The sequence below is a fragment of the Leopardus geoffroyi genome, chromosome B3 (assembly GCF_018350155.1).
Source record: "Leopardus geoffroyi isolate Oge1 chromosome B3, O.geoffroyi_Oge1_pat1.0, whole genome shotgun sequence".
NCBI classification, from domain to species: Eukaryota; Metazoa; Chordata; class Mammalia; order Carnivora; family Felidae; genus Leopardus; species Leopardus geoffroyi.
Window position 1 is genome coordinate 32,081,237 of NC_059337.1, and position 24,557 is coordinate 32,105,793.

The 24,557-nt window shown below is 58.4% G+C and overlaps 1 protein-coding gene across 2 annotated transcripts; it reads left to right on the forward strand.

The window, feature by feature from the left end:
• Positions 1-2,019: 2,019 nt before the first annotated feature.
• Positions 2,020-24,492, forward strand: STRA6 (signaling receptor and transporter of retinol STRA6). Of its 2 annotated transcripts, XM_045449104.1 has the most exons (20): positions 2,020-2,036; positions 2,978-3,073; positions 4,055-4,238; positions 7,713-7,779; positions 8,094-8,179; positions 9,377-9,516; positions 10,153-10,176; positions 10,377-10,543; positions 11,873-11,989; positions 14,151-14,218; positions 14,402-14,478; positions 14,750-14,811; positions 15,755-15,917; positions 19,031-19,106; positions 20,106-20,239; positions 21,368-21,485; positions 21,569-21,670; positions 22,380-22,543; positions 22,803-22,952; positions 23,585-24,492. In XM_045449104.1, the coding sequence occupies exons 3-20, from the start codon at positions 4,126-4,128 to the stop codon at positions 23,731-23,733; spliced, it is 1,977 nt and encodes a 658-aa protein (XP_045305060.1). In that variant the 5' UTR covers positions 2,020-2,036; positions 2,978-3,073; positions 4,055-4,125; the 3' UTR covers positions 23,734-24,492. The 2 variants fall into 2 exon arrangements, with proteins under 2 accessions (XP_045305060.1, XP_045305059.1); XM_045449103.1 differs by lacking the exons at positions 2,020-2,036; positions 2,978-3,073; positions 4,055-4,238 and adding an exon at positions 5,954-7,561.
• Positions 24,493-24,557: the final 65 nt, after the last annotated feature.

The following is a 24,557-nucleotide window of genomic DNA, read 5'->3' on the forward strand; positions in this document are numbered from 1 at the left end:
TTTGGGCTCAAGGAGTGGGGTCCCTCTCCCAGCCTGAGCCATGTGGCCACCCAGTAACCATGGATCTTCGACCCGTTCTGCCTCCCTCTCTACCCCCACCAGACTGAATGGAGAGGCTGGGGACCAGGAGGGTGGCTAGAAGACAACAGGGGACACTTGGGTAGTCACAGCCTCTGTGGCTTTGACCTTCTTGTTACAGCCAGTGCCTGGTGTGCTAGCTCCACATTCTTGGGCCATGAAGTCATTGAGAGCAGTGAATAGTGGCCTTGGGGAGAGGAGAGCCCACAGTCAAAGAATCTCCAGGCTGGTAGCCCCACCCCTCCTGAGGCAGAGGCAGGGTTGAGACCCAGAGAGGCCAAGAGAACACTCAGGATCACACAGCCAGCCCCAGGGCTCAGGTAGGCTGCCTCCCCAACCAGGGCATTTCTCTTTGCTATATAGAAACTGTGTTCTTTCCTCCTGGGCCTGCTCCTGCCTGTTTCCAGCACGGCCCTGATCAAGGTACTGGGCACCAGGCTGCCTTCTGTCAGCTGTGCCCACACCCAAGGAGAGGGACAAAGCTCGCAACTTCCTCACCTCTGGTTAGGGCTTCCCTGAAGACATCCCTTCTGCATCTCCCTGGTGAGGAGGGAGGTGATATCATGGGCACTGGAGTAGCCCTGGTGGGGAGAGGCCACTGGAAGGCATTAACTGGAAGTCCCTTTTGGGGAGGGGGCAGGGTTTGGTTAGGGGAGAGGTACCGTGGGGGAGGGACCAGGCCTGGGCTCTGCAGGGCCCCTCCCTGCCAGCGTAGCTGCAGCCCCCGAGGTTGAGAGATACTCCTTCACAGGCAGCCTGAATGTCTTTCCATCCAGGTGCCCAGCTGGGTACCCCTCTCTTCCTCCAGGTCTCTGCTCCAATGTCACCTCCTCACCAGGGCTTTCCTGACCATCCAGCCTAACACAGCCAACTCCTGTCTGTGTCTGTTCTCTTGTCCCAGTTTATTTTCCCTCTCAGCACTCATGACACCGCCCGCCGTCTCTCCACTGCCCCCGGACACGTTAGCTTCCCTGTCTCACTCATTGCTACATCCTCAGTCTGTAGAACCTTCCCCGGTGCATAATCAGCATGCAATCCACCTTTGTTGGCTAAATGAATGGATGAACAAAGCAGACTGGGGAGGCTCCCTCCAGGGAAGGAAACAGTCTCTGACAGGCAAGATGGTCCAGTTATGAACATAGAGGGAATGAGCTCCCCATCACAGACTGGACTCCAATTGTTGGAGGTATCATGATGGGGATTTAAGATCAGACGGGACTTAGTTGATCTCTCAGCTGGGGGTCCAAAACTCCTCAGCAGTGAAGGGAGTGTGGGGCTCTGGTGTTGGAGTAGAGAGTTCTGCAAAACCTGGCTGGAGAAATAGTGGCCCGCACCGGACAGGCCCCTGGGGGAGTGACGGTCACTAGAGCAAGCCATGGCTTTGCAAACCCAGTTTATAAAGGCATTGTCACCGGAGAGCCCCATACTGTGCATCAGCAGAATGAGGGAGCAAGAAGCAACTGAGGCAGAGCTCTGCCCCCAGGACGTCACAGTCAGGCCTGGGAGGCTGGATTCACCCCAGGTTCCTGGGATCAGACAGGAAGTGTGGGCTCCCTCATCGCATCACACAAAGTGCCGACTCTGTTCTGCGTCAGCTGACACTGACAACTCTGTGGGGTGGGGCAGGAGTTCTGAGCCGTCTTCCTGGAAGAGGGGCCATTTGGGAAGGAGGGGGAGCAACCGAGGCTGACAGAGAACTCGGGCCCTAATCCTGGGAAGCCTTGTGGGCCTGGCTATTAAATTTACATGGGGAGCTTTTAGGATTTCAAGCTCTGTCTCCTCTGAGCCTCCCCCAGGGCTGTTCACTCTATCAGGAACACACTTCCTTCTACCCCCACTCCCACCCTCAAGACCCCCACCCTCCGCTCACTGGTTTTTCCTTGCCCTCAGATCTCCATAGAAAGGTTTTTTTTTTTCAGGAATCCTCTACTTTTCCGGACCAAATTCAGTTTCCTCTGGTACGCATCAGAGCATTCTGTACCTTCCCTTTGTAGACAGGAAGACTCAGACTCCAGGTTATTTACCCGCTTGCCCCCCCCACACTGTAAACTCTCACATCCCAGGGCCCAGAATAGTGCCTCCACTTAGTCATTGTTCAATGAATTTATGTTAAAAGAATAAATGAGGGGTGCCTGAGTGGCTCAGTTGGTTAAGCAATCGACTTTGGCTCAGGTCACGATCTCTCGGTTTGTGAGTTCGAGCCCCGCGTTGGGCTCTGTGCTGGAAGCTCAGAGCCTGGAGCTGCTTCGGATTCTGCGTCTCCCTCTCTCTCTGCCCCTCCCCTGCTCATGCTGTCTCTCTCTGTCTCTCAATAACAAAATAAAAATGTTAAAAAAAAATTAAAAAAAAAAAAAAAAGAGTAAATGGATGGGGGCACCCAGGTGGTTCAGTTGGCTAAGCGTCCAACTCTTGATTTTGGTTCAGGCCATAATCACGAGGTTCGTGAGTTTGAGCCCTGCATCGGGCTCTGTGATGACAGTGCAGAGCCTGCTTGGGATTCAGTCTGTCTCTGCCCGCCCACCCCCCACCCCCCGCCCGCCCCTTCCCGCTCCCCGTCTCAAAATAAATAAACTTACAAAAAATAAAAAGAATAAATGGATGAATGCCTTTAAAAAAAAAATCCTGTTGAATGAATACCTTAGCTGGGGAGGGCCATGTCCCAGGGCCCCTCTGGGGTATTGGAAAGACAGGGACCTTCAAAGGTTCAGAGGGCCTGACCCCCACCCTGGGACAGGGGCCTGAGAACTGTTCTGTCTTTATCTACATCTTGTCTCCCTTCTGAGCTGGGGCCAGGAGGGGGAGGGGAGCTGGCCAGGGGTGCAGCCTCTCAGGGGAGGGAGGATGCAGAGGAAGCCCCAGCCTCTGCCAAGGCCCTGCCTCCCTTACCCTCACCCCACAGCCTGGGAGGAGCAGGAGACCGGAGGGACCCTTCTCGCATACTCACATACTCGTGGGTCTGGTTTGTGTTTAAAGGACTAATCTCCGCCTTGTGGGGGTGAGTTATCTCCTTGTGAAATCAAGTTGGAGAAACTAGAAGGGTTTACCAGTGAGACACATATTGCCTCCTTCATGGAACACCAGGAGAAGGAATGGCTAGACTCCCCCTCCCCGCTTCCGCCCCTAGCCCAGCTCCAGCTGTCTCCTTGGGTTGCAGGACGCTGGACTTGTGTGCAACTGGCGCGCTGCAGTTACAGTGGGCAAAGGTGTGGGCGCTTCGGGGCAGGCGCTGGGGGCAGGTATGTGTGTGTAGCCAGGTGCCCGCCCGACCCTCCTGGCCGCACCCCTGCAGGGTGGAGCTGGGGCCTCCTGCCCCGGGAGGGGGACTTTGTCAGGACCATGATGGGATCCCATCAGGAGGGCCAAGGGAGCCAGAGACGGGCAAGCTAAGGCTGGGCAGGGGGGGTGGAGTGGTATCTCGAGGGAGCCCAAACAAAGAGGGGGATTGGGTTCAACCCCTGAGGGCAGACAGGACCTGGAGCTCAGCTGGGAGGGTCCAGGCTGTTTAGGCCTGCCTGCTGCCCGCCCACCCTTTCATCTCTGAAGCTCCTTCCTCCCTGCCCTTCCTTGAGTGTGTGTCTGCGGGTCGGTCTGGGTGGCTTTGGGGAGGGGGAAGGAAGAGGGGGGGGGTCTCCGTGGGCAGCTTGGATTGGACAAACTTTCTTTGAAAACGGTCCTTTGCACAAAGGCTGGGGGTCAGACCGACAGGTGCTCCAGCAAGAACCTAAGGACCCTGAGGGGTGCATTCTTCCCAGGGGATAACTATCTCCAGCAGGAACGGGCAAGACGGGGCGGGAAGGGACGCAAAAAGCCCTTCCCCTTTTCCCGTGCCAGCCTGCCCTGGCCCTTTCTCCCAGACAGACTTTTCCAGAGAGCTAAAAGCAAGAAACTAACCTTTAGGATTAAAGAGAAACGTTTTTTGTTTGGGTTTCTTTCTTTCTTTCTTCCTTTTTTTTTTTTTTTTTTTTCCCCTTCTAAGCCTCTTTTCATATCGGTGGTGGCTTTTTCCCTGACTTGTCTGGGGGCGGGGGCAAGGAGAAAGGCCAGAGAATGTCGTCCCAGGCGGTGGGGAACCAGACCTCCTCTCAAGCCACGGATGACTACTCCTATGGCAACTGGTACATCGACGAGCCCCAGGGTGGCCAGGAGCTCCAGCCAGAGGGGTAAGTTGGAAGCCCTGGCTCTGTCCACCAGGAGAGTGGGGTGTGGCCGAGGTCACCGGTGGGGGGATGGGGAAGCCCCTGGGCCAGGACTGCTAAGATGAACCATGTCACTCATTTGCTGTGTGACCCTTGGCAAGTTACAGCCTCTCTGGGCTCCAGACCCTTGCTACACGGGAATAACAGCCCTTGCCCTGATGTTGGTACTTGAGGGGGACCTGGGCTGGACTGTCACTCACAAAGCACCCGTGTGGTTTGTTAAAAATACAACCTCCTGGGCCCCATCCCTGCAAATTCAGATCCTGCCAGTCTGGGGCGGCTCCCTGGGTGACTCCAACTGGGCTGGAGAGTGAGTGCTGGGTCAGTGGTTGAGGGAAGTTGGGCCTGCCTTCAAGGGGTTACTGGTTCCTGTGGTGACCATCTGGGGTGTGGTGTTCGCAAGTGTTAGGTTCTCTGGGCAGGCGAGGGCAGGGGGAGACCTGAGGAAAGAAAGTCTTTGAGGAAACATACCACCCTGTTGCCTTTGGCTGGCTCTGAGTCTCCATGAAGATGAGGGGGTCCTTTCGTTTTTGCAGGAGTGCTCAGGCGAGACCAGGGGCAGGGGGCAACCACAGCGCGGTCAAGTGCGGCCAGAGGACTTGCCAGCCCCTATCTTTGTTGAGTCTGGGCACCCCGGCAGAGGGGCCGGGGCTCCCTGGGCCCCACAGGCCACCGAGGACTCCTCGCCTGTGTGGGCCCCAGAGCCCTGTTCTCCCCTTCCTGTTCCTGGCCCTGGCCCCAACCCCCACCCCCCTCCTCTGTCTGAGGGCTTACAGTACTGGAAAGGTGAGGCTGGGGGGGCGGGGTGCAGAGCCAGATGTATACACATCTGCTCTCCATCAACAGTGGAAACTGGAGAAGGAGACATGCCTGTGTGCCTCCCCAGGGGCTGGGGCTGCGGCTGGGCCAGGCTTGGGTCACCCAGCAGGGACAGAGGCCCCACCCAGGCCTGGGGGAGGCTGCTGTTGTTTGGAGCACTCAGGATGCTGGCCACCTGGTCAGCAGTTCCGCGGTCAGCAAGGGGTTTCCCACCCCCTTCCCGAGCTGATCTGGACAGCCTGTGGGCTCCCCTAGTCCCTGCTGCATATTTTGGGGGCGGGAGAAGTAGCAGAACGGGGAGGGGCCCAGGAACCCATGAGGGCACAGATCCTGACTTGGGTTAAGACCTTAATCTGCAGCTGAGTCCTTGGGAGCCTCAGGGCCTGGGGGATTGGTTGGGGCCGGGCTCTTCAGATATGGCTCAGAATGAAGTTGGGTACATAGCAGGGCCTGCGTGATGGGGAGCACTGCCTGTCATGTGCGTGCCATCTGGGATTTGCAGCTCCCTCCTCCCACCGCAGGGAAGAATGAGGAGGTTTGCTTGAGTCGACTTACTTGGCCAATCCAAGTCTAGTTGCTTGTCCCCCAAACCCCACCCCCGAAGGTGGAAGCTCAGGGGAATCCCAAGGAGATGAACTTGGGCTCACTTCTCCTTGAGTGAGTCAGACACCCCAGGGAGATGGTACACAAAGCTTTGAGGAGTTCCTGATGGTAGTCCCCCTTGGCACGTCGGTGTGCCCCAACAGGCTGGGGTTGGGGCTGGTGGGCACTGGTGACAGTGGCTGGCTGGACTGTCTCCTGGTCACACTTAGCCAGGGGCCCTCATGGTAGAAAAGCTTAGGGGGTGGGCAGTGAGTCTGATGGGGTGAGCTGTGTCATCTGGGGTCTTCTGTGGGCATAGGACTGCTCCAAGTAAGCCGAGCTGACCCTTTCCTACCCCCCGGAGCCCCTCTGACCAGGTTGTGTGCCCAGCCCGACATCTGCCCATGTGTTATCCCCTCCTCACCAATACTGACCTTCTCAGCCAGAGCCTGGGGACACAGATGCCTGTGGCAGCCGTCCAGGAGGACACTCGCCTCCCCCGCCCCCTCACTTCAAAGGGGAATTGGAGGCTTCCCTCCTGGCCTGCCTCCCAGCAAGAGGCCAACACCAGGCCCTTCTGCTGTGGCGGTGGGGGGAGGGTATCAGGCCCCCCCCACATCAGACAGCCAGCCTTTCCCTCCCAGCCCAGAGAGATGTGCTTGCCTTTCCCTCTGAGTGGGGCCCTTTGTAGGCTCAGAGCCTAACGTCTAGGAACAGCGGTCTTGCCCCTCTGCTTCGGTGTCCTCACCACTGCTGTCTGACCTCTGTCCCTGAGTGTCTGAGACCAAGCCTGGGCTTCCTTGGCTACATGTGATTCTGGTCCTCACCTCTCATCTTGGAATAAGGCCTAGAACTCAGCGGTCATTCTGGAAACTCCCCTTCCTTCTACTATCCTGTCTCCAGGCATGCACATTCTTCCTCCTACACACCTCTGAGACGCACCCTGCCATCCCCCTTCCCCAGCCACGGCTTGTGCTCAACTGTTTGAAAATGCCGATTCTCAAAGATTTTTGATGTACGGAAATGACCATTTCATACGGTTCAACTTAAAACTTCCTTCCGTGCTCCTTACCTCTCCCGCCTGGTCAGATGTGGGCGTTGGAGCCAGGTGACCTCAGTTCGAATCCTTGCTCTGCTGCTTTCCTAACTGTGTGATTTGGGCAAGATACTTAGCCTCTCTGAGCTTTGGTCTCCTTGTCTGAACAAGGGGGATAATGATAGCACCCACCTCTTAGGTAATGCCTGAGTTAAGACGGGGAACAGACAGCATCTGGCACTTAGTCAAATTCTTTGTAAGTATTACTTGCTGCTGTTGTGATTCAAATTGAATCACAGAAATCTCCCCAAATCCAGAACAACCACCCTGTTCAAACACCCTCAGTGGCTCCCTAGTGCCTCTCAGGCCTGCTGCAACCTGCTTCTGGCCTGCCCTCCCCCCTGTAGACTGTAAACTGAAAGTGCCTGGCCCCGGCCACACGGTCGGCTGCCTCATGTTCCTTCCTCTACACGGAGCTACTTTTCCCCTTCTTTGCCTCAGCAGGTGCTAACCATCTTGTAAACTCAAATCAAAGGGCCAAATCATAGGGCCAAACACTTGATTGCTTGACCCAGGCAATAACATTCAACCACTGTGCTGAGAAGGAGAGGTCTATGAGGGCTGGAGCAGTCAGGGAGGCTTCCTGGAGGAGGGAGGAATGAAGTGGGCCTTGAAGGATAGGAAGAATGTGGGTGAGAAAGAAGAGGGGTCCAGGTCCAGCTGGCCCACTCTGTTTCTCCCCTGTTTTCCCCTGGGAGCCCCCTGTCTCCTTCAGCGCTGTAACCTCAGAGCTTGGCACGGGGCTGGCACACCACGAGGGGCGTGAAAACCCTGGAGTGACCCTGAGAAGGTGGAACTGGGCACGCTTGTGCAGGAGAGACCGGAGGGTTGAGGGGGGCGGTGGGTGGAGCCCCAGGGTAGACCGCCTGGGACCCCGAACCTGGCTGCACGCCCAAGGGAGTCCCTACACGGCCCTGACCCAGCCTTCCCTCGCTCTGCAGGGAAGTGCCCTCCTGCCACCCCAGCGTGCTGTCCGGCCTCCTCCACGCCTGCCTGGCTGTGCTGTCGGTGAGTCCAACCTGAGTCCGGACTGCCTTGCAACCGACTGCCAGGCCGGGCAGGGGCTCTTGTGTTCCCTGCTGAGGCTGGTGAGGGGGGACCCCGGGAGCTCTCCCAGGGTGAGGACCCCAACCAGGATGCAGCCAAGTCCCACCTCTCAGACTTTGGCCACCTCTCTCTGGCCAGTCCCCAGTATGCCTCATGCTTGTGCCCTGGGGGAGGGGGAGGGAGGGGGCGTCCTGGGCATTGAGGCCAAGCCCTCAGACTCAGCCCCCCAGGGAAAGGTCTGGGCACCCACGTCCTGCTCTGTGCTCTCCTTTTAGGTCCTTGTGCTGCTGATGCTGGCTGTGCTTGTGAGGCGCCGCCAGCTCTGGCCCCGCTGCGGGCACGGCAGGCCTGGACTGCCCAGGTTGGTGCCAAGGCCTGGGCACTCCCACTCAGGTGGCCCGGCTGACAGGAGCCACTCTGGGAGCGTGATGGTTCGTTAGGTACCTAGACGTCAGCTCAGGTCTCGGTGACGTCCCCATCCTTTCAGCCTGGGGGCTCTCCCTACCCCTGCCTGGTTCTCAGTGTAGTCAGGAGCCCCAGAGGGAAGGGGGGGTGGGGACCCGCTCAGGCCCACCTGCTCCCGTTCCAGGCCCAGGGAGACACAAACCCAACAGGGCCCGGCTCCAGGATACATTTCCTCAGATGGCCCATGGTCTGGACAGGGGATGCCCATGAGGGTTCGTTTCTCTTGAGGGTATCACCAGACCCCGATGTTTAAAGGCAGATCACGAGAGGCTGATCTCCAGTCCCTGTGGCTAGAGCTTTCTTCCCCTATCTCCTTTAGTCCTGCGACCCCAGAGCCTGGGACAAGGATGGCCCTGAGGAGATGGGCCTGGGCAGGCTTATACGGGAGAGACCAAAGTGTTGGGGGAGGTGGTGATGGGAGCCCCAGTGTAGACAGCCTCGTTCTCAGGCCCAGACCACACACCCAGGTGGGTCCTGCCATGATGGTTTTGGGGAGGACTAGCCTGGGGTTTCTGTCACTGGTGGGCCCAGGAAAGAGCTTGTGGGCTTGGAGGGAAGAAGGAATCAGGACGGAGCTCTCGAGGCATGAGGTGAAGCTGGATGACAGAAGCGGAAGGTCTGAGAGGCCTGCCCTGAACCCAGAGGGCCAGGGCCTGGGATGGCTGTGCCCGCTGTCTGCCCTCTGCCCCGGGCCACACCCAGGCCGGGGCGGTGGCTATTGCACAAGGATGTTGTGACTCTCCGAGCTCTCTGAAGGTTTGCCAGCCCAGACAGACTGATTTGTGTGGAGGCAGCTGTTTCCCGGAGCTTCCAGGGTGGGCGGAGGGAGCGGTGCTCTGGCTTGTTCCTACTGTGTGTATGTGTATCAGCGGGATGTCCTGGAGTCCCTTTGCCACAAGGCCCAGAACTTGGTACACAGCAGGCACCCCACAAACACGTGTGGGATGAATGGGTGATGGGGCCTCAGTTTCCATCGGGAAAGTTTCCACCTCCACCTCCCCGGTTTATGGAACGTGGCACAAGGGAATGGGGTGGGGGGGCGGGAACAGGGCCTGAGTGACTCCCTCCTGTCCTGTCCCTGTCTCTGCGCCAGCCCTGTGGATTTCTTGGCTGGGGACAGGACCTGGATGGTGCCTGCCGCTGTCTTCACGGTCCTCTTCAGCTCCTTGTGTTTGCTGTTCCCTGCCGAGGACCCGCTGCCCTTCCTGACTTTGGCCTCACCCACTAGTCGAGGTACCCAGTGCAGCTGAGGCCCTGGGGCTAGATCGGTGGGATGCACCAGGTGGGAATTCAGAGCATGGGGCAGGGCCCTTCTGTAGCGAGTCAGGTAGCCCCCATCCGAGTCGTAAGCCGCTGCCGGGAAGATGCTGACCCGCTAAGCTCCCAGCTGCTCCCACAGTGCATGAAACCTGCCCTTTGTGGGTCCCGGCTGTTGGGTCACTACCGCCCTGTCCGCCTCTTCTGTTCTTGTGCAAACCACACCCCCAGAACAGCGCAGGCTGAATCCCCCAGGCAGCCCAGCCCTCTGAGAACGGAGGAGAGTGGGGAGAAAGCAGGAGGGGTTCTGGAGAATTGAGAGCTGGGCTCAAGGAAGCGAGGGTACAAAGGGCAGCTGCCAGCAAGAGGGGCCACTGTCCTCAACCTGATCTCTTCAGATCAACCAGTCCTCACAATGACCCTGCAAAGGGCGGGTAGTAGCCCCATCTCACACCGGAGGACCCTGAGGAGGGTCCGGGAAGGGAAAGGGAAAGGTAATAAAGTAGCAACTTTAAGTTTATTGACAGCTGACCAGGCACCTGTGCTAAGCGCTGTACATGTGTCTTCTCATGAGGTCTTTGCTAATATACTACCACCATTTCCATTTTACAGATGGAGAAAGTGAGGCTCCCAGAGGTAACTTGCCCGAGATCACAACGCCGGTACTAGTCAGAACGTGAATTTGAATGTGGGCCTCTGGCTCACTGAACCAGCTGAGGGGCTCAGAAGGCAGAGGCAGGAGAGCGGCCTGGCGGGGGGGAGGAGGGGGGGGCTGGACCCAGGCCCCACATCTGCCTTTCCAGCACGTGTCTCCCTCTGCCCCTCTTGCCTTCCAGGGCCCTGGAAGATACTCGCCCTGCTCTATTACCCTGCCCTCTACTACCCTCTGGCCGCCTGTGCCACGGTCAGGCACGGAGCCGCACACCTGCTGGGCAGCACACTGTCCTGGGCTCACTTCGGGGTCCAGGTGTGGCAGAGGGTAGAGTGCCCCCAGGCACCCAAGGTAACCGCGGACTCACAGCAGCCTGAGGCAGAGGGGCATGGAGGGCTGCATGAACCAGCATGGCTCCTCTCCTCTTATCTATGTGCTGGGCTTCTCTGCTGCTTTCCACTGTGCACAGAACTCCACTCCTGTAAACACAGGCCCTTCCACACTGGGCCGTCTGTGGGAAGAACAGGGGATGAGGCTGGGCCTGTCCTCAGCACCGTCTAGGAGGGGACAGAGAGGGGAAAGGGAGAGCCTGAAATCCCTCCATTATTGACTCCCCAGCCTTCCTTTGGTCAGGCTGGAGTGGGGGCGAGGAGTGATGGAGGAAGACAAGCCCCGAGTAGGGGGATGGTCTTGGAGGGTAAAAAGAGAATTCTAGAACCTCAGAACCTGGTTCACTGGCTGCTGGCTGGGGGTGTGACGCTGCCCCATCTAGAACCCCAAAGGTGGAGCCAGACAACCTGAGCTTAAACCCAGCTTCTTCTCTCCCTCCTCCCTCCTTTCCTTCCACAAACATATTTGAAACACATACTCCGTGCCAGGGATGTTTCCAAGCACTGGAACACAGCTGTGAACAGGACAGATGAAGTCCCTGGCATCCCAACAGTTGTCATTCCGGAAGGGAAGACACAATAAGTAAATATACAAAATGATGCCAGGTGATGCTAAGTGTTTTGAGGAAACCACATCACCATTCTGAGGCTCAGTTTCCCCCCTGTAAACGGAGTTGATAACACCAATCCTTCAGGGCAGAGATGCAGATTGGTTGCTTTCTTTGAGAGCTGGGACTTGACTGGTCTTTTTCACCACTCAGAGCCTGGCACCTACTGAGCTCCCGGTAAAAACGTATTGAACTAACAAATAAGTGAGTGAATACAGAAGGAGCCCAACCCTGGGAAGGTCTCGGTGCCAGGAGGTAGGGCATGTACTTCCCTGATGCCCAGGTCGCAATTGTACACAGACAAAATTAGGCCTTCTTCTAATTTTCAGGGGCTGTGCCCAAAGCCCAGGAACGAAGGAACATAGAAAGCGGGTGTCCCCGGTTTCAGACCCCATTGCAAGGAGGAGGGGATTACATAGCTTCTTCTCTTGGCTCCTCCCAGGGCTGTGGGAGTCCGGGAACCCGGGGGAGGGTGAGCATCTCCACAGGGCCTCACAAGGGGAAGCGAGAGTGTTGGTGCTGAGTGGCCCAGGTAGGGGTTGGGCATGAAAGACCCAGAGGCCTCAGGCCACCCTCATGGCAGGTGGGAGTGAAATGGGAAGGGAAATTGATCCTGGCCTTCTGCTGGGGGAGGCAGGCAGGAGGTTAATGTGTCTGGGAATCTGTCTGTCTGTCTGCCTAAGATCTACAAGTACTACTCCCTGCTGGCTTCCCTGCCTCTGCTTCTGGGCCTCGGATTCCTGAGCATTTGGTACCCGGTGCAGCTGGTGAGAAGCTTCAGGACAGGAGCGGGCTCTGAGGTAAAGGGGCTTGGCTGGGCTGGGCTTCTGGTCACGCCCGACACCCTGAGCTCCTGCGTGTCTGTTGGTGCCCTGTGGGCAATCGCGCTTCGTGTAGGGCATAGCACATAGCAGGTGCTCAGAAAATATTTGCTGAGTCACCAAATGACTGGGTAGTCCCCCCTCCCAGGAAAAAGGTTAGGCCAGGCCCTCAGCTGGCACCCAGGATACCTGGGGCACCCAGCCGGACGCACAATGGGGACCCAACAAAGGGAAGTGGACCAGAAGGCAGAAGTCAGAGCTCTGCTTCTGAGACACAGAGGCTCCGGGTGGAGAAATGAGACAGGCCAGGAGCCGTGTGCCCACTAGGAGCCCTGCAGATGCCGACATGATTCAGGAAACACCCAGGGCAGAGTCGCTTCATGAATCAGTTCTAGGTTGGATATGGTTGGATAAAGGCAGATGAAGGGGTGGGCTGGAAGAACTGAGGCCGGGGTGGGATTGGGGGGGATGGGGAGCCTCTTGGAGGAGGTAGGCTTCAGTAGAGGCCCTGAAGGACAGGAAGGATTTGGAGTAGGGAGAGAATAAAGAGAAGGTGTGCAGGTGTAGGAAAAGAGGAGTAAAGGGGCAGAGATGGCTTGTGTCTGTTTTGTTCACACACAATTTGTAGCACTGGCCAGTTCTCAGCACACGATAGATACTCAACACATATTTGTGTAGTTTTTAGATCGATGGGTGGGTACATCATAACGAGAGAGAATTCTTACAAAACAAGGCAATCTTATTAGGAAGCTTTCTAAGCACCTACCAAGTGTCAGGCCCCAGGCGAGGTACCCTGGACTCAGAGCCACTGACTTGTGTCTGACCTCCAGGAGCTCCCATTGCCCTGGGGGGATTCAGGCAGCAACAAAGATTCGCAGGGCACTGTGAGAAGCACGGGGCCCATCCCCCAGCCGTGGGCTAGCATGGAACTGGGGGGTCAAGGACTCTTCCTGGTGGGGGAGGAGAGGAAGAAAACCATCCCACAGAGGCCCTCAGGGGGAGGGGGACAGACTCAGGAAAGGTTGGGGACTCAGATGCCAAAAGGGCTTGGTTAACCCTTCAGTTGGGGAAGGTGAAGGCCAGGCTTGAGGCGGCACGTGGGACAGACAGTAGGGAGGTGGCTGCTATACGGACCGTGGGTGTGCGTGCGTGCGTGTGCAGGGGATGGGGCGCGGTCATGGGGGTGTGGCAGGCAGCTGGCCCACGGGCCTGGAGCTCTGGAGAGGGGCTGGGACTGAAGCTAGACAGGGAGCCAAGGTCCCCAAGGACAGAAGGGGAGTGAGGCGGGAGAGGCTGGGTGGGCTCAGGTTCTCTAGTGGCCACCCTGGGTCTTCCGTGGGCCCGCCCGACTCTGGGTTTGGCTCTTACGTGGTAACACTGGGCACGTCTCTACCCTGCCTAGTCCCTTCCCTTCCCCCTCCAGGGATCTTCTCTGCCTCACCTCTCCCTCCATGCATGCCTTTCCTCTTGAGAAGTCCTGGGAGAAGTAAAATTCGCTTTGGCCCTGGGTCAGGGAGGTTTAAGCCTCAAAGGACCCAGTCAAGCTTCCAGCTGACCCACGCTTCCCCTGGGTTTCAGGGTTGCCATGGCAACCTGTGACAGGCTTGCAGTCTCATGATCAGGGGCAGGGGCTAACCCCATCTTACCGTGGGCCTCTGCCACTTGGCAGGCCGCTTAAGGCCTGGGATGGGGCTTAGACAAATCCCGTGACCCTTGTGATCTCCCTGGAGTCGGAGGAGAGGCCTGGGGGATGTGACCTGGAATGGCCCCCTCCTGTGTCCTGGTCAGGGATGTGCCCGTGGGACATAGGTTCCCTTCTGCCCCAGTCTCAGCTGGCAGAGGCCTGTGGGCCAGGAGGGAAGCAGTGAGCAATGGCTAAAGCAGGAGAGAGCTGGAGACAGACCTCAAGAAGAACTGCTCACACTGAGTATTTTTGGGAGACTGATAGTCTCATATTTGGGGAGGAGAAAGGGCAACTTAAGGGGGCACGGACCTCGCCCCCCCCAGGTCAGCCCTCTGCACCCTACTACAGGCAAGAAGGTTTCGTGGAGCCCCCTGTGGTTCCCTGAGCCAGGGACCCAGGGATGGCTCCAGGCCATCTCCAGGTCTCATCTGCTCATCCATTTGTCTGTCTCCACAGGGGCTGCAGAGCAGTTACTCTGAGGAATATCTGAGGACCCTCCTTTGCCGAAAGAAGCTGGAAAGTAGGTGAGGTCCTAGGCATTGCCTGTGGGCCAGTGGGCAGAGCTGGTAGGCAGGCTAGTTTGGGGGGGGGGGGGCTGTCCCTGGGCAGCATGGTGGGGCAGAGGGAGGAATAAACCAAACTCTGGGGCTGGGGCTCAGGGCAGGGGTTTCACCTGAGGGCACCTGCCTGCCTTGGTCTTTCCGCAGCTCCCACACCTCCAAGCACGGTTTCCTGTCCCGGGTCTGGATCTGCTACGGAAACTACATCTACACTCCACAGCGAGGTATGGAGTGGGGAGCTGAGGTCAAGAGTGGCAGGTGACCTCACCCATTCCTTGCACGAAACAGCTGCAGTGGGAGGCCAGCTCCCGTCCCCCAGAACCCCTGTCAGGAGGAACAGCCCCAGCTGGGGACAAGGGGAAAGCCCCTGGCCTGGCTTGGGTGGTCTAGGGTCCTGTAAGTCCTGGCCCTTTTTCTGGGCTCTTTGGGAGGGGTGGGGGCTCCCAGGCCTGAGTGGTGCTGGGCTTCCCACATCCCTCCTTTTGGCGACTGCAGGATTCCGACTCCCTCTGAAGCTGGTGCTTTCGGCGACCTTGACGGGGACAGCCATCTACCAGGTATGTCCTGTCCCCGCAGTGCCATTTGCCTCTGGACCCCTGCTCCCAACCCCCAAGCCTGGGATGGCGCAGGCCCAGCTCAGCTCCCCCAAAGCCCAAACTACAATCCTGTCTAGCTGTTTCTGGACATCTTGGGAATGCTGGCTGACCCAGAAGAGAGGGGGTGTCAACTCCTACTGGGCTCAGATAGAGTCAGAGCATGAGTTCTGGAGTCGTACAAACATGGATTTAAACCCTGACTCCATCATTTGCCTCCTGTGTGACCTTGGGCAAGTTATTCAACATCTCTGAACCCATTAGCTCAGCTGTAAAATAGGGGAAATAGAATTACTTTCCTCTTTGAGCATTTGGGAAGTTTTAGGCAGATTTGGGCAGTGAGGAAGGAATATGTGTTTAAGAAATACTCCCCTCCCCACCCCCCAGCACACCCCCAGAAAACCAAAAAGCCCAAATCCTGGGAGATAGGCAGGATTTTTTTCTCCATTTGACAGATGGGGGAAATTGAGGCTCAGAGAGGTGGATTTGACTTGGCCAAGTTCCTATTGCTAATCCCTCACGGTAGCCAAAACGTGAACCCCGGTGAGCCTGGGCTCATCCGTATGAGACGCGGCTTTCGCCAACATGGGAAATCGGAAATTTCATGTTCTGAGGTTTAGACAGTTGTCCGAGAGACAGATGGGCACAGCTGTGCCGCTTGGAAGCACGGCCGCCGCCTGTTAGGCCAAAGTCAGATCTGCTCGCGGCGTGCGGGGTAGGGGCAGGAGGATGCCGCTCTCGGGGCAGACAACAATTCTGGCGGGTGCAGGCCCTGTGGATGCAGCTGTGTGCCGCCGCAGTTTCTCCCCCGAAGTCTCCCTGCTGGCTCAGAAAACGCTTCTCCTGGGATGGCCGCCTGGTGTGAGCACGGCCAGGTCCTGGCACCTTCATTCTGGGGCTCTTCCAGGTGGCCCTGCTGCTGCTGGTGGGCGTGGTACCCACCATCCAGAAGGTGAGGGCGGGGATCACCACGGACGCCTCCTACCTACTGGCCGGCTTTGGGATCGTGCTCTCAGAGGACAGGCAGGAAGTGGTGGGGCTGGTGAAGCATCAGCTGTGGGCTCTGGAAGGTGAGGCCTCCCCGGAGTCCCTGAGGGCCCGTTGGGGGGACCTGAGCCGGACACCCAAGCTCAGTCCCAGCTTGCCAGGGACATGCGGGGTGCTCGTGGGTATGTCTCTTCCTCTGTGTGGGTCTCAACTGGCTCCCCTCCAAACTAGGCTGGTTGCAGCATCCAGTTCCAAGTCTCTGAGACCCGAAGGAGTCATCTCAAGCCCCTTGTCAGCTTGCGTGGTGTCTCCCACCCTGGCTCCAGGGTGCAGCTCTCTGGGCACGGAGATGGGCAAGGCCTTGGATGTGTGGGCTGAAGGGACAGCCCGTTGAGCCTTGCTGAGGGTAGGGAAGGAGGAAAGGAGGCAATGACGTGGGACACTGGGCCGGTGGGGTTGGGCAGGATGATGCTTTCTCTTCCTCAATCCCTATCCTCCTGGGCCATCTCCTTTCTCCTTCCCTCCCTTGACAATGAGCCTGTGGGCCGGGGAACCATACCAGCCTCCCCTTCTGCGGTCTGATGCCTCCTTTAGCCCTTAGTCCTGTCATCCACCTATACTACCTCCCAGGCCCTCCCAGTAGCCCTGTGGAGGAGACTGAGAAGTGTCCCCCCTTGAAGCATGGGAAAGCATTCACTTGGGGTCGCACAGCCAGGCAGAGTGGAGCTAAGAGAGTAATACAGTCTCCACCACCTTGAGCCAAGGCCTGGTGGTCAGGAGTCCTGGGCCTGCACCCTCTGCTGACTTGGGGGTCCTGGGCTGGTACGAGCGCCCTGGCTTCCGAGGAGGAACATGGGATGGTCGGAACTTAGGCTGCCAGCCTTGCAGGTGGAGGTGTGACTGCTCAGCAGCTGTTCCTGACTGTTAACATCATCCTCTCCCCGCAGACCAGGCATGCCGAGCACGGAAAGGGGCAGGAAGTGGGGGTGGGCAGAGATGTGTGCAGGCACCACTTCCTTCCCTGACCACCACTCCCACCGCCTTCCTGAGTGCCTCTGCTCCCATTCGAGAGGCTACCCTGGACATGTGGCCCTACAAGTTGGACAGGTGACAAGTGCTAGGTGGGCTGAAAATGACACCTCCAGGGAGGTTTTCTAAGTTGGCTGCCAGCTGGGCCACAGGCAGGAGCAGACGTGGCCCACATCGGCACACATCCAAGGTCACAGCAGCCCTGTTAGCTCAGCCTCATCAATCCACAGGAACAGGAAACGGAGGCTCAGAGGCAGGAGGCGACATGTCCAGGATGGTGGGCTTTTTCTACTCACCACACTGGCATTTACAATCACCTGCTGCAGCTTCCAAACCTAAATGCTTCCACTTTGGATCTTGTTGGATTCAGGGGCCAAACAGAGCAGTGTTTGCTCTCCTAGTCCGCAGATGAGGAAAACTGAGGTCCAGGAGGGTCCAGAGCTATGTCCAAAGCCACTCAGTAAGCCAGGGATGGGACTGAGATTATATCCGGGCTCAGGGGTCCTTTGGTCTGTGCTTAGCTTGAGGAGCTAATGTCTGCTGAACCCCGAGACCCTATTTTCCGGCTGCCCACTGGGCACCTGGACCATAAGCCTAGCATCGCTCACAGAGGGCCTTGCCTCTGAGTCACATGGACTAGATCAGACAGCTCAGATGGAACTCCTGCTCCATCACTTAAAAGCTGTGTGACCCTGGGCAAGCCACTTCACTTCTCTGGACTTGACTTTCCCCACTGCAAAACAGGTGTTAAAGCTACAGAGGCAGCCTTGTCGCTGAGGCCCTCAACCCAGTGGGGGGAAGACCGATCTGTCTGGGGGGAGGAAGCAGAGAGCAGGAGGATTTTGTGGGTACCAGGATTTGGAGAGACCCAGGTTTGGAACCAACTGAGGGAGAAAGGAGCGGAGGTAGATGGACAAAGATCAAAGGCCAGGCCTGGGGCCAAGGGGGCTGCCCCCCCCACCCCGCGTTAACCCATCCACTCACCTGCACAGGCTAACAGACAGGCCCCTCACCTGGCAGAAGGTGGTCCAGAGCACCCCCTAGTTGGTGCTGAGCTGGCTCCTGAAGGGCAAGAGGAGCAGGACAGAGCTGCATGTGCCTAGTGCTTTCTTAGGTAGCAGTTGTTCTCAAGCCTGGCTGTGCCTGACAATCACCTGGTAACTTTTTTTTAAAATCCCAAGGCTCAAACCGCTTGCCAGACTCCAGAAACTCTGAGGGTGGGGCTCAGCCTCTATGACTGAACAAGCCCTCCTGGTGATTCCGCCGCCAGCCTAACTTCAAGAAGTTAGCAGGCCCTCAATACCTGTCGGTGGCCTGGTTGATTTCAGTCAATGGCTGATTGAAATGGATCATTAAGGCTCTATCTTTGCGCAGCCCCCAGTGCTGCGGCTCTCAACCCGGGCTGCATTCAAAAGCCAAGGACTAGGTCCCACACCCAGAAATTCTGATTTCATTGGCTTGGGGTGCAGCCGGGGCCACGAGGGGTTTTAACAGCTCCGGGAGGTCGTGCTGTGCTGTCAGTGCAGAGACCCACCTCTCCGACACCTGAGGCTACAGGGAACCAGTGCCTGCCTCTCCTTGTGTGTTTGCTCCTGCTCCCCAGTCTCTGGATGGAACACAGACACCAGGAACGCTTCCCTAGGGTGACTGATGCGATCAGAGGGCAGGGGGCCGGGCTGATTCTGGGTCTGCTTGGAAACAATTGCAGGTCTCGAGCCATCACTTCCCAGCAGCGCAACTGGTGGGTCAGGCCCTCTAGCTGAGCCTCAGCCCCCTGGTCAGCCCAGCACCCCTTCCGTGGGGTTGTTGTGAGGGTGCAGACTGAGGCTGGGTGTTGATGGAGGGCAGGCGGCTTGCAGCCCCCAATCCCTGCTAGGCCTGAACGCAACACGCCGCAATGGAAGCAGCAAGACAGATGTGAAGACCAGGTCTGCAGCCTCAGAGCTGACCTCTCCCTGTCCTGGCCGCCAAGTCGCTGGGCAGGAGACCGCTGAGAATGTTGACTTGCCCTGCATCTGAGAACAGGGGGTGGGGTGGTGGCAAGGGGTGTCCACTCAAGGCGGAGCGTGGGTGGGGGGCAGGGGTGACTCCTACCCGGGCACCGCCCCGGCAGCAGTTTGGGGGCCCCGGGGAGGCCGTCCACTTTGCTCTCTCTCTCCCCCTTCAGTTTGCTACATCTCGGCCTTGGTCCTGTCGTGCTCACTCACCTTCCTCATGCTGATCCGCTCACTGGTGACACACAGGTCAGTGGCAGGCTCTGACTCCCCAGTGCAGCTGTGGGGAAGAGGTGCAGGAGCCCTGAGCCAGGAGGCCTGTGGGGAAAGCACTGGGTCTGGGAAGAGGGGAGAGCCACTGCAGGCCCAGGTGGTCACTGTGTCCGCCTGTGCAGCTGCCTTGTGGTGGGTGGAGAAGGCGCGGCCTCGCCGTGCCCACCCTCCCGGGCTTCCTGTCTGGTGGGAGTGATACAGGGCTGGAAGACCCCAAACTGGGGTGTGGACTTTGCCCTCTGAGAAGGGACCACCTGGGTGGGCTGGAAGGCAGCCTGGGAAAGCCGGGGGTTGGAAGAGGCAAGAGATGGGGGAGGAACGGTGGCCAGAGGCAGGAGGAACAGTGTCAGAAACAGGGACTGGAGTGAACCTGCCACATGCCAGCGTGGCTGTGGAGGTGGCCCGGCTGGTGCTGGGGCGCTGAAGAGATTGTGATGGGCCATTGAATCCCAGACTGCCTCGCTTGCCCGCACACTGTGAGCTGTGAGCAGAGTGGGGAAGAAGGTTCTAGTTAGGAGCAGCGTGGGTGGGAAGGGGAGCAACGGCAGAGTGTGCATTTGCCAGGCCTCAGGGTTTTTACCCAGGGATCTTTTCCCACAGGGTTGGCCCTACTTAGGCCGGTGTTCAAGGCCCTCAAGCCTCTGCCTGCCTGGAACCTTGCTTCCTGCGAGTCACTCTCCGTTCCTACAATCGTTTCCTCGCCTTTCTGACTTGGCTCAGGTTGAGCCTTCCGCCTGAACTCATCTCCCTCGATCTCTGCCTTGCACTAAAACTTACACTCATTCATCCTTTAAGACTCTACTCAGATACCACCAGGAAGCCCTGTCTGGCTCCCACAGCCCTTGGCTTTCCTGCCTGTGGCCATAGGTTGTAAGGAGACAGGGAATTCTGCCAGAGACTGGCCCAGAGGAGGAATTTAGGGAGTGTGTGTGTTCCCTGAGATCTCTGCTTTCCTCACCCCCTTCCCCCAACCAGGGTCAACCTGCAAGCTCTGTACCGAGGGGCTGCCCTGGACCTGGGCCCCCTGCCCCGGAGTCCCCACCCCTCCCGCCAGGCCATATTCTGTTGGATGAGCTTCAGTGCCTACCAGACTGCTTTTACCTGCCTTGGTGAGCACCCCTTTGCCCCCTCCCCCGCCCCAGCTGGGGAGGGGAGAGCACTCAGCAGGTCTTGGCTGCCCCTGGGTGTCTACCCGTGCTGGGGCAAACTGGGGCGAGATCAACAAGAGGGACCCACCCTTGCCTTCTCTGCCTTCAGGAGGCTCACTCAGGTTGAGGGAGAGGGGCAGGTGCAGAAGCCCTTGGGGAAAGGATACCCCTCACATGAGGATGGCCCCTCACTGCCACCAGGTGTTTACACAGAGGGTGAACCCAGGGCTGGAAGGTGGGAAGTTCACGGAGGCACATTCCTGCTTACATAAGGGTGGGTTATGCCACAGTGGGCTGCCTTGTGGAGATAATGAGATCCCTATCACTGGGGGTATGCAAGCAGGGTTCTGTGGTCATTGTTGGGGCTGCAAAGGGGGTCCTGCCCTGAGAGGGTTAGGTTAGGTTAATTTCTAGCACGTTTCTGATACTCCCCACGGGCAGTGCAGTGAATAAAGCCCTCTGAAATGGGAGGGGGCTGGGGCCAGTGTGGCAAACCCAGGGCCTGATTTCCCTGCCTACTGGTTCCTTCGGTCCTCACCTCCCTGGGGGAGGAGGAGAAGAATGACAAAGGAGAAGAGAAATTACTAGTGCAAAAAGTTGTAATTCCTCCTCTCGGTAGACTTTATACCGCCCAAGCTCTTTTAGACACATGACCTCGTGTAAACAAGTAGCCAGTTGTTTCCATAGACGAGTTTCTGGCATCAACTGTGTGCCAGGACTCTGGCCAATAGGAATGCAACACTAATTTAAAATGCAATCTTGTCCCCAAGGGCTTGGGGACAACTGGGGGGAAATAACGTTTGCAAAGCACTTTGTGGTTTTCAAAGAGTTGCCACAGACATTATATCATTGGATCCTCCCAGCAAGCCTGCTGAGGTAGGGGCCATGACCTCATTTGACCGAGGAAGAACCCGAAATTCAGAGAGGTAAAGTAACGTGCTCTAGTTGGCACAGCTAAGGCAGTGGCAGAGCAGGGATCTGGAACCAGGTTTGCCCCATTCCTAAGCCCTTGGGTTCCTGGGAGTGCCAGGGTGGGCTGGGGTCCCACAGAGCCTGATGTCTGTCCCCCTGCACCTCCCTGTCCTGCAGGGCTCCTGGTGCAACAGATCATCTTCTTCTTGGGGATCATGGTCCTTGCCTTCCTGGTGTTCATGCCCGTGCTCCATGGCAGGAACCTCCTGCTCCTCCGATCCTTGGAGTCCTCATGGTGAGAGAGGCAAGGAGCTGAGGGCTCTAGGCCCACCCCCCAAAGGGCCACCAACAGTGACATCCTCCCCACCCCACCTGCAGGCCCTTCTGGCTGACCTTGGTCCTGGCTGTGGTCCTGCAGAACATGGCAGCCCACTGGATCTTCCTAGAGACTCGCCATGGACACCCAGAGCTAACCAACCGGTGAGGCAGCTCCTGGGCTTGTGGTCTCCTCAGGACCTCAGCCTCTTCTTCTTCGGGGTCTTTCCTATTGTGTCCTTCTTCCTCCGCTGCCATCTCTCCCTTTTCTCTGGGGAAGCCCAGCGGAGAGTAGGAGAGCTTGACTTTCCCAAAGAGAAAGGGAACAGTGGCCCAGCCGACTCCAGAATACCTCTCTGCTCACCTGTCACAGTGCCAGAAATACTCCATGAGGCTTTCCTGCTTTGGGGATCAGCACCGCTCTCCCCTGGACCCTCTGTGTTCCCCAAAACCATGTGTCTCCCCCTTTGCAGGAAGGAGGTTAACAGAAACATTATTTCCATGTTAGATGGAAAGGCTGTGGGAGGACCTCAGCCCCAGGAGAGACTTGGAGTCAGCGGACAAGGGACCCAGAGGAGGGAGATGGGACACTGGGGTCACAGAAAGTTCCAGGACATAAGCCCCAGCTCTGCCACTGACAGCCTTAGCTAAGCCATCCAGTCTCTCTGGGCCTCAGTACCACCACCTGTCTCCCAGCGTGGTGGGGGGAAGAGAGCAGGCCCAGCACAGGGCAGGGTGCTTAGAAGGTATACTGGGTAAATGATAGGCAGTGAACAACAGCGGCTGTGCTTAGTACCTAGGTCTGACCCTGACCCCGAGGAAGGGGCTCGGTGGGGGAGGGCCAGCCTCAGCCTTTTCTCTCCCCCCACCCCAGGCGAGCGCTCTCCGCAGTCACGTTCTTTCTCTTCCCCATCAACGTGCTGGTGGGCGCTGTGGTGGCTGCCTGGCGAGTGCTCCTCTCTGCCCTCTACAATGCTGTCCACCTTGGCCAGATGGACTTCAGCCTGCTGCCACCTCGAGCCGCCAATCTCGACCCCGGTAGGGCCGCTGGGCAGGGACCAGGAGCAGGGGTTGCTTAGGCTGTGCAAGCAGCGAGGGAGGCTCTGCCCCGAGCTAGTCCACGAGGGACTGTGGCCGGTGTGGGCGGGGGACCCACGGGCAGCGCTGGCGCTGTGCGCTCAGGGGGCCGGGGGCGCACCGGCAGGCTGCTCAGGACACTTCCGGTACGTGTGTTAGGGGCGGCGGCGGAGGGGGGGGGGCTTCCTCCCCCAGCGCTGCCGTCCTCCACCCACCGCAGGCTACCACACATACTGCAGCTTCTTGAAGATCGAGGCCAGCCAGTTGCATCCAGCCACGACAGCATTCTGTGACCTGCTTCTGCGAACACAGCGGCCCCAGCCTCTCCGGGGCCCCCAGGATGGCCTCAGACACGGGGAGGAAGAAGAAGGTGGGCCTTCCCCCTGGGGATGGCGGGAATTGAGCCCACCTTCTCTGAGGGAGGAGGCATGCCCCCGCCCCCTGCCACACATAGGACGTATGTACGACGTACAGTGGAGTGAACCGCAGGAAAATGCTCACTTCCTCTCTCCCTCCGCTGCCTGCGGGAGGAGGGAAGTGAGCATTTTCCTGGTGCCTCTCGAGGTAATTTTTTTCCTTGATCCCACCGCACACTGTCTCCCTCTGCGCGTTCCGTAAGAGTGCACACACACACACACACACACACACACACCCTTCTCACGCAGAGAATGAGAGGTCTTCCCCTTCCTTACCGCCCGGGAAGTTCGCAGTAGGGAGGTGGGTACCGAGCTGGCTGTCCCAGCCCTTCCTCCAGTCCCCTCCATAGAGCTGGCCCCTCTCTCTTCTGCCTGCCCCCTGCGGGACAACACCCTGAGCCTTTACAAACACCCCTCTGCGGCCCACACTTCTCCCAACCTCCCACCCTATGAGCGGGCCCCTGGAGCCCCGGGGTCACCAGCCTCCCCAACAACGCACACGAGGCTTTCAGACTGCTCAGGTTTGGCGCCAGAGGGGTTGGCTGGGTGTTTGCTGAGTGACTCACAGGAAGTCTGTCCCTCTCAGGGATACAGCTGCTGCAGACCAAGGACCCCGTGGCCAGAGGAGCAGGGCCCAGGGCCCGCCAAGGCAGGGCCCGCTGGGGTCTGGCCTACACGCTGCTGCACAACCCGGCCCTGCAGGCCTTCCGGAAGACGGCCCTGTCGGGGGCCTAGGTCAACGGAGCCCAGCCCCGAGGGTGCGGGAAGCCACCGTGTCCTTGTTTGTGCTGGGGTCCTCCCCTCCTCCCAGCCCACTCCCTCCCCAGCATCCCCAGTGTCCCCCCCCCCCCAGCCAGGGCAGCCTCTCTGCCAGCAAGTTCCCTGGATCAGCGACCAGCACCAGAAGCCAGGGGTCGCTGTGGTTGGATGGAGGTCTGCCCACACCAGGAGCTTCCAGAGGGCTCTGGTCTGCACCCTTCGTCTTGGGAAGCCAGCAAGGGCTCCAGAGGAAGTAATTGGTGGTGTAGGCTCTTGGTCTGGGAGCCAGTGGAACCGGGGAGGCCACATCCAGGCCCCTCCCCATGCTGGCTCTGCCACCAGCCTCAGCCTCACTGCGGTCTTCTCCTGCCTGGCCTCGGTGAGGTTCAGCCCAGAACAGCTTCACGTTCCAGCTCAGCCCCACCTCAGCCTTGGATCTCACCACCACGGAACCAGACACAGGGCTTCCTCTCTCCTCCAGCTTCCCCCTCTCCTCTTGGGGGGGCCTCGTGCCTTCCTGCGAGGCAGCCCAGGAGGAAGCCATGGGCTCCTACTGGGCAGCAAAGTCATGGCTCAAAGCAGGCCCCACACCGAGCTGGCCACACTTGAGAGCCTGATATTTTTGCAATTGGTATGCCTTTAGATATTATGAAAGGGGTTAGTGTGCTCCTTGTAATAAACTTGTCCCTGAGAAACAGTCCTCCGTAGGAGGAGGGTACGTGGGGGAAAACTGCCCATACTGCCAGTAAGTCATGTATGGGGCTTGGGTGGGGTCGGGGTATCCTGGTCACATGTGGGGC

Coding starts and splice junctions, on each gene's coding strand:
- STRA6 (XM_045449103.1), top strand. CDS start 7,398: ATGTGGGTGAGAAAGAAGAGGGGTCCAGGTCCAGCTGGCCCACTCTGT. Junction 10,544..11,872: donor AGTGCCCCCAGGCACCCAAG/GTAACCGCGGAC, acceptor TGTCTGCCTAAG/ATCTACAAGTACTACTCCCT. Junction 22,953..23,584: donor ACACGGGGAGGAAGAAGAAG/GTGGGCCTTCCC, acceptor TGTCCCTCTCAG/GGATACAGCTGCTGCAGACC.